Source organism: Dipteris shenzhenensis, chromosome 27 (genome assembly GCF_047967505.1).
Source record: "Dipteris shenzhenensis isolate YYH24624 ecotype China chromosome 27, Dip_SZ_1.0, whole genome shotgun sequence".
NCBI classification, from domain to species: Eukaryota; Viridiplantae; Streptophyta; class Polypodiopsida; order Gleicheniales; family Dipteridaceae; genus Dipteris; species Dipteris shenzhenensis.
The window spans coordinates 13,529,865-13,539,166 of NC_141622.1; the positions used below are offsets into that span (position 1 = coordinate 13,529,865).

The 9,302-nt window shown below is 40.9% G+C and overlaps 1 protein-coding gene across 1 annotated transcript; it reads right to left on the reverse strand.

The window, feature by feature from the left end:
* Positions 1–817: 817 nt before the first annotated feature.
* LOC147883892 (hydroxycinnamoyltransferase-like) lies at positions 818–2,372 on the reverse strand. The gene is made up of 2 exons (XM_087398674.1): positions 1,917–2,372; positions 818–1,832 (listed from the first exon to the last, which is right to left on the reverse strand). Exons 1-2 carry the CDS (start codon positions 2,349–2,351, stop codon positions 894–896), a joined length of 1,374 nt encoding a protein of 457 aa, XP_087254800.1. The 5' UTR covers positions 2,352–2,372; the 3' UTR covers positions 818–893.
* Between the last annotated feature and the right edge of the window lie 6,930 nt (positions 2,373–9,302).

Below are 9,302 nucleotides of genomic sequence, written 5' to 3' on the forward strand. Positions count from 1 at the left end.
GAAAGAGTTTATTTAGTGCCTTAAAAAATGATCAAATACATAATACGTAGAAGGTGTTGACCCTTTAAAATAAAATTCTAGACTACCCTTCAAATTTGAGGCTTGATAAAACTCGCTCAAAGGTAGAGCCTTCATGATGGATTTGGTCTTCTTCCTTATAGCCTAAGACATTGAATTATGATGGCACTTAGCCTAAGACATCGAATTGTGATGGCACTTTCACCCAAGAGCATGGGGCAACTTCCATGGACATTTAATAGCTAACTAGATTAGATGTCAATGCCTGCAAGACACCCCTGATGTGCTCATAAGTGTCTACATCTATTTTGAAGAGCCTTTTGCCATTCATGAAATATTAAGATGAATCAGCTATGACACCAAAGACAATCAATGCTCTTAAGATAAACAATAAAAATCCCAAAGAAAGGCAAACCACAAATATTGTAAGGGGTCTTTAATATGGACACTTACAATCTTTGTTATCTACCATGATGTTAATAAAAGTGCTTTCAAAGTGGACTCAAAAAACAAGCAACATTTAGACCATCCATGGATTCACTCTAAAATAAACCATTAATGGATCTACAACTCTCATGAAAGACAAATCCCATCCCTTTTTTTTTCAAAGCTCACCCACCCATGATCAAATAAGGGACACTCTGTCTAAGACCAATATTGAATGTAATGAGATTTGAATATAGGCAACAAGCTCGAATAGAGAGACGCCCTACCGTTTGAGCTACCGTAGCTCCTTCCCCCTTTATTTTAAAGGAACTTCCAAAAGATACAAACCATAGCACACATTGCAACACAAAGAAAAGGTCAAAGGAGAACTTCATGAATTAGTACTAATAAGTCCCATTCACAACATAACTTATTGTTCGGTAGATTCCCTAAACGAGTGTGGCACTAGGGTCTACCATTTTAAGGACCCTCAGTTCATTAGAGCAAGTGTGATTAGCGGGCAAAGAGAGGTCCTGTATGAAAGTACGATCAGATGCAAGCTTGTGCATGGCAAATGTTGGGAGTGCCATACACACATCTATGCTACCGATGCCCTCACTGCCAGGGTAAAGCACAATTTTTCCAGATTCCTCCACGACGACAGATCGAACAGCGAGGGGTGCACCCCAACCAAAGTCGGTGCGATAGACTGGGAATTTGGGTGAGCTAGAGACACGCATGAGTGCATCATTTAGGATTGTTCGATCAAAGAGCGCAATGGGCCCATGAAGCTCTAACCAGTGTAAGAGTCTCTCCATGGACAAGTTGGTGCGCGAGGCAAGGGACATATGCATGCGAGAAGCTGTGGCGGAGAGGTCCTCATCTTGGAGCTCCCCTGCAGTGGCAGTTGCGATCCCCCAGTGGAGCAAGTTGCCAAAATAGGCATTTGGGAGAGGTGGAGCCATCTTGCTTCTCATGTTTAACACGTTGAGAAAGCCCAATCTCGTGTCTCTAGCATGACCCCTCGCTTTGGTAGAGCACTTCCATATGTGGGCAACCAGCACCTCATAGGAGCTGAACCCACCGCCGGCCCTCTCCTTCAACCTGCGCATCATCTCTTTGCTGAACGAGAATACCCTCTGCGTCTTCTTCTCCTTCATCTGCTCTTTGCTCTCCGCCTCAACCTTTTCCAAGTCTATTGCTGCCTTTTCCTCGCATAAATTGTCCACCTTCAAAAGCGTGCGCGTGTGCACAGGCCTCATAGAGATCGGCTCTCCCCTCCCGCACTCCGCCCACGCCGTCATGAAGTGCCACAGCGAGTGCCCATCCGCCACGACGTGGCTGTGAGCCACTCCCAGCGCAATTGCGCCACATTTGAACCTCGAGACCTGCACACGAAAAACAGAGACTGAGGCACCACGTCTGCTCTACTCTCGGTACAGATCTAAACATCCAGCAAGCTTTCCTCTCACCTGAATCGATAACAAAGGCCGGTCCATCGCATGAGACTTTTCTGCGTCCGCCACCCATGGAGTAAGGCTCTCGAAGAACGGCTTCATTTCAAAGTTGTCCTTCTCCCAATCGCTGAAGCACACCCCATGCACAGAAGCCTCCACAAACTCAGCCCCGAGGTCATTGCAGACAACTTCAACTCTTCCGCCTTCTCCTTCACCCAGCCGTCCTGCGAGAGGGTAGAAATCAACCAGGACCGTCGAAAGGCTTCGTTTGAGGTTCTGGGTAACGGAAGAGTAGTCGTCTAGGCTGACTCGAAAAAAAAGAACTCTGCGGTTGTAGGGAAGGGAAAGGCACAGCAGATCTGCAGCTGAGAGGAAGAGAGATTTCTGTGGGGAAGGAGAGGCGGGAGTGACCAACGAGTGCTGAAGAACGGAGAGCGAAGGTTCTTCCATTGGAATTTGGCAGAGAAGACGACTACCATGATGGGTCTTGCAGACAATTAATGTAAGTAAATTTTATAATAATGCTGTTTACACACCGCCAAACGGTGCCCAAAGAGTGGGCGCCCAAAAACAATCATGGGCGGGCTGGAATGGGCACACCCCATTACACACCACCCGCCCATCGTGAAGTTTTTAAAAAACTGAGTGCCCACTCATGGGCACCCCCTTTACACACCGCCAAAGCACGTACCGCCCGGACATGAAGCTCTAATTGGAGGTGAGGGACCAGAGGATTTCAACCATTGGCTATCATCAGCTTGCCCATCGTTGGGCAGCCAAGCTTGGCTGCCCACAGAAGGGCTTGGAGAGGGCAAGACGTGGACTCCAGGTCAGATTATTTGGTTTAGGGATGGGCAGTGTATGTGTAAAGAGGTGCCCGCCCAAAGCCAAAACTCAAGCTTCCTATTGGTCCAAAAGGGTGCCCAGCCTTGGGCACCCTTCACTCTGTAAACACCCTAACTATTAAAGGATTCTTTTTGTAAATTTTATAATAACTACTAGCAAATAAATTTAAATGCCAAAGACACAAATTGGTGATTACCACGTGGGTCATGATATTAAGTTCTACAACATTTATGACCCACTAATAATTAAATAGTAGATGAGATCATATCCTCTAGGGTGACATAACAATTGCATTCATGATATTAAGTTCTACAACATTTATGACCCGCTAATAATTAAATAGTAGATGAGATCATATCCTCTAGGGGGACATAACAATTCCATTTTTATAAGTTAGAGAAACCTACTTACGCCATCATGTAAACAAGGTGAAAATGTCACTAGGCCTTGCCAAACTAGCTCTTAGATTATGACAACCCTTAAAGCCCCTCTCCTTCTGAAGGCCCTTGCACAATTCCCATAATTAGCCTATGGGTTTACCATTTGCCATTGTCTGCTAATAGATAAGCCTCATTTCGTCTCTCTCTTTTCCATTTTTCAAGCATGGCTGACATTCCCGTGTTCTATGGATGGGTTGAAGAAAATCCAAATGAGTATCTTGTGGATTTCAAGCACCATTGTGCTTCTCTCAACTTTCTTACTGAAGATAGATGGTTGTTGGTTCTTCCCACATTCTTAGATGATTTTGCCAAGGTGTGGTACGAGAGGCAAATTGATGAAGTTCAAGAAAGCTAGCCCCATTTGACTGCAGCACTGGTTGAGTATTTTGGCAAAGAAGAGGAGCCCGAGAATGTTCATCTGTTGATAGCGAGGTTGAGGCAAGAAGGAGAGACAACGCGTCGATATGTGGATCGAGCAGCTGGGCTCTTGGATTGCCTAGTAGCTATGCAACTAGTTAATGAGGGGTTTGTTGCCAGAATGACTCAGTATGTGCTGAGCCATATGGTGTCTGGTTCAGCTGATGAGTTTCGTCTCAAGTTAAGGTGGGAAGACCCGAAGACCACGGAGCACGCAAAGGCAATTGCAGTGAAGTTTGATAGAATGTCTACTGATTTAGTCATCATTCCTCCTTTCCCTTTTGCAATGACAGTCAAGGTCTCTCATGGTGGATCCCATCTTAGCAAAACCTCTTCCTCCCCCATCTTCTCCCCCTCCTCTGCAATATGTATCCCCTACCCCTATTGGTGTACCTCCAACTCCTGATATTGTGAAGATTATTGATGAACTCTACATTGAATTGATGGAATTAAAAAGTAAGGCTACTCATGCTCCACATGATAAGTCCCAATTGGTTTGTCATGGGTGCAATCAAAAGGGGCACTACCGCTCAGAGTGTCCATGTGGGGATTGCATTCCTTCAATGAGATTGCAATACTAGGTAGCCACAATTCCTTTCTTGCCACAATGAAGGGAGCTAATTAATCAAGGAAACATGTCCCTCCTAGATTTGAGGGTGTCTTGAAAGTTGAAATTTTATTTCTTGAAATAAAAGAGATTTAAAGATCCCACCTTGAGACCCAACGGAGTGGGTCTCTAACCCATCGTAGACGGGTCATGCTACTTGAATTCATAGAATTCATGCATGTATGCAAATGCATCTATGAATTCTATGAATTCTTTGGACTCCAAGAATAACATCACGGTCCATCACTCCATCACTACTCTGTGTGTGTGTGTGTGTGTGTGCAAATTATACATATACATATATATATATATATATAAACTTCTTGCTCTTGAAGGTCGCATCCACTTGCAATAATCAAAGACCCCTCCCACTCAGATCTACATCCCGCATAATTCATTCACCATAGGGTCCAAATCAGAAATTGGCAAACATAAGTTTTGAATCTATCATTCCTACCTTGCAAGAAGACAAGACCTCTGGCAAAAGTCTCACAAATCAAAAGCCCACAGCCATAACTTCACGTCCTCCTAAAATAAATATAATCCCAAAATATGTGCACTGATGACTAATTCACCATAAGAGACCCAGTTCCTACTATCCATGGAACATATATCCATTGAACATAATGAAATTTTCAGCTTCAACATCTTTATCGAACTGAAATGTTACCATAGAAAACTTTTCAAGGACCAAAAGATTCCCAAATCCAAGCTTGTCTTAAACCATACAAATATAGCCCCCCTAGTTCTTGCCATAAGGAAAAATAAAGCATAGATCTTGCTTAAACACAAGACAACTACTCACATGCGTGCACACACACACGTCCACGATGATGCATAAAATGAATCATCCCCCAAAAAATAGAAGAAATAGCATTTATTGACCTTTGTGATTGTCTTGGCTGATGATAACATTGGAATACAGAACACCATGCATAAAGTGAAGAAGCAATGCATTAAAGCTTATTTTAAGAAAACAAATAGCCATTGAATGTATTATAAGGGTGGTTAGCCCTTGCAAAAAAACTGTGTCAGTGTGTGCATGTGTGTGCCTATAAGGCTCGTCAGCCCTTGCAAAAGAATCCACCATGAGATGATAATATGCATTAAAGCTCTTAATTAAGTTCAAGGCAAGCTAGGCATAAGTAATGTTTATAGGGAATCTTCGGTGAAAATTGTTGTTACATAAGAATAGATTGCAAATACTTTTTCCCAAAACATGCTTTACAATAAATTAAAGTCCCACCTCATGGCTTAGATAATTTCTAGATATTTTCATTTTGAAGTATTCAAGCTAAAAAATTTAAAGTTTTTCCAAAATTTTTGAAAGTTCAAGCTAAATACTTTTAAAGATTAAAGTTAAAAAGAAATTAGTAAATATTTTTAATATTCAGAAAAGTTTATTATATAAATTTTAATAATTTATCATATTCAAGCTCTCTCTTTTGTAAAAAATATTAAAAATTATATTTAGAAATATTTTGAAATGAAAACACTTTACATTATTTAGCTTAAATATTTCAAAATATTGAAGATTATCTAAGCAATGAGGTGAGACTTTAATTTCTTAGTAAGATGTTTTCAAGAAAATTATTAAAGGATTAAAAATTCCATTTAGAAATATTTTTAAATGAAAAACACTTTACATTATTCAACTTAAATATTTCAAAATCTTGAAATTTATCTAAGCCACCACTAAATTAAAGTTTGTTTCAAATACTTTCAAGCAAAATATTTTTAAATGTTAAAGTTTTTAAAAACTTTATTCAAAACAACTTTACAATAAAGTATAGTCCCACCTCATTACAATAAAGTATAGTCCCACCTCTTCGTTTAGAGAATTTCAAGATAATTTTTAATATTCCAAAAATTTTCAGGCTGCAGATTTTAAAGTTATTTGACATTAAATAATTTTATTAGATAATTTTAATATTTTTTTCATATGCAAGCTCTCTCTCTCTCTCTCTCTCTCTCAAAATAGCTTTACAATATATTAAAGCCTTACTATATATTTAAGTCCCACCTCATGGCTTCGACAAATTTTAGAGAAATTTCAATATTAAAAAATTTTCAAGCTGAAAATTTTAAAGTTTTTTGACATTAAATATTCTTAATTTTTAATAAAGTTTATTCAAGCTCTAGACTCTCTCTCTCTCTCTCTCTCTCTCTCTCTCTCTCTCTCTCTCTCTCTCTCATCTTAATTTTAAAATAAAGTTCAAGGCGAGATAGGCATGTTCCATCACTGTGAAATGTCAAAGATTAAAATGTAAACAAAACTCTCTCTCTCTCTCATTTTAATTTTAAAAATAAAGGTCAAGGTGAAATAGGCATGTTCCATTATCGTGAAATGTCTAAAATACTCAAATGACACCATTCAGAGAAGTGTATGCATTAATTGATATATATATTATGTATTTGTAGAGCTGTGACAATGCATACCAAAAAGCAAATAGTTGAGAGGAATATAATCACAAATAAAACTTTATTGGCATTTTGAAAAGGCAAGACATACATTATAATAAATTTACATGAGAGCAAATGGATTTTATACATCCTAGCCTCGACCACACTTAAGGGCCAAGGTCATCGGCTACCTTAATAGGGAAGAAAGAATGATGAGGCAGAAGGCACCTTACTAGGAAAAATTCGAAAGTTGATTTGCATTAGTTTGGCCATGCCTTCCCGAATTATTAATGCATCGATTATGGCCGATTATTATACTTTGCACTGTTCCCAGCACTCTCTTCTCTCCTATTGACATGTATCCCTTTTCTCCTACCTCGAATATATATATATATATATATATATTGAAAGACCATACCCAACGAACCAAGGGAAAAAATGAACTATTGGGTTTTAAAAACTGGAGAGACAATTCGGGGAAGACCTTTAAAAAAGAATATTGAAAAGAGCCCAACGTGAACCATTGAATTACAAAATAAGGCTTACCCTGCAGGAAATCCCAAGGAAGTCTCATCCCCTCAGCTTTCGTCCAACGTCCATCAGGAGTAGGTGCAGTGGTTGTCAGGCCCGAAGTGGAAGGTCAGTAGGAGAGAAGGGAGAATGGGTTGTCAAGTCACTGTGAGCCGCCGTGAATTGAGAAATGGAGAGGATCGAGGGCTGTTAGGTCACCATGAGCCACTGTGAACTGAGAGAGGGAGAGGATCGGGTGCTGGAGGTCATCGTTGTCGCTCACTCTAGGTATGCGTTGCCATCGCTCGCTCTGGAGGTCTAGTGTGTCGTGGGTCCGTCGCGTGCTATGGAGGTTTGCTCTGCTGTTAGAGCACGAGAGGTGTTGTCAAAGCGTGTTGTCAGAGCGCCTGGAGGTCGGAGGTCCATCTCGTTAGAGAGTGTGGGTGTGAAGGGTGATAGCGAGGGAAGATTACGAGAGTTGGCGAGGCCAAATGGCATGGAGGGGGAGGTTGTCAGACCAAGGAGTGGAGCATTCACTGCATTGAATGCTCAAAGATTTAAAACCTCCCATGCGACATGTGGACATCTCCCTTGCAAGCTCCTAGTCTCTCTGTGGGCCGACACATGATAGCCTCTTGTGCCTCCCTCCCTCCCTAAGGCTCTCCATCGGTCGACACGTGGCAGCCTCTTATGCCTCCCTCCCTCCTCAATATATAGTAAGATAATACCTGATTTTTTCTCAGGGGGACCTACTAAGCTATAGAGGGTAGGGTTCTAACCCACAATGTTGTCTTTCCCACATGTCAGTCCTACCACTAAGCTATAGAGTGGAAGAGCATACCTAGTGCCAACTAAAATATTATATATGGTCCCTCTTCCCCTTTCCCCTTCCCCTTTCCCCTTTAGTATAAGAGTTCTTCTCTAAGCCCCCTCAAATGGTCCCTATTTCCCTTCCCCCCTTCTTAAGTGGTCCCTTTTAATTGAAACTCCCTTTATCCCTTAGTTTAATCATGCCCTTTCTCTCTTCCTTTTCACCCCTTTCTCTTCTCCACAACTAATTAATGGGAATTTTCCATTTTTCAATGTCAGTGGTACATACTATTCATCAATAATTTAACTAATTTATGGGACATACTAGTGGACAACAAATTCATCAAGAGCACTTTCATCAACAAAATAATTTTTTAATTAGCACTTTCCCTCTTCCTTTTCACCTCTCTTCTCTTCTCCATATTAATTTTCTCTTCTTCACAAGTAATTCATGGGAATTTCCCATTTTGGGGGGACATACTAGCCCAACTTTATTATATTTTTATTTATTTTGGACCATAGAGGTTAATTAACCTATGTTTGTCCATAGATTAATTGATTTATTTGGGTTAATTAATTTATTTTAAGCTGTCTAAGAAGAGTGCACATTCCTTAAGCGGAATGGGTAGGATTAAAACCCACAATGTTGTCTTGCCCACATGTGAGCCCTACCACTAAGCTATAGAGTGGAATAGTATATATAGTGCTAACTAAAATATTATAAATGGTCCCTCTTCCCCCTCCCCCTTTAGTAGTGCCTTCTCTTTAAAGCCCCCTTCAAATGGTCCGGTTCCCCCTCCCCCTTTAGCAAGTGCCTTCTTCTTTAATGTTCCCTTCTTAAGTGGCCCCTCTTAATTGAAACCCCTCCCTCCGCTCTTATTCCTTAGTTTAATCATGCCCTTTCCCTCATCCTTTTCACCCCTTCTCATTCCGACAAGGGGACATACTAGTGAACAAGAGTTTCATCAACAATTTAACTTTCTGAATTTTTTGTTAAAGAGTTCGTGTCATTCAAGCAAGGAGACTATCTTTTACCCAGCGAGATCAGCAAGGAAGTCTTGGCTGATCATCAATAAGAAAGCAGAAACATGTGGCTAGAGTAGGCGCTCTCAAGCAAACATCCAACAAGGTCGTCCCGACTTAGCAGGGAGCATACCTGGTACGAAAGGCTACAAGCTTTGGCCCCTCCTTGCATTCCGACCAAGCAATGCCACATGCTATTACCACCGCTTTTGTCACCGGCGCGTTCTCTGCGGCGAGATAAAGGATGAATTTTTAAAATTGAAGCGAAAGCACAACGTAGGAGATAAAACATACGAATAGCCAAAGAGTCTTACGATTTAGGAATCCTTGCGTCGATGTATCATG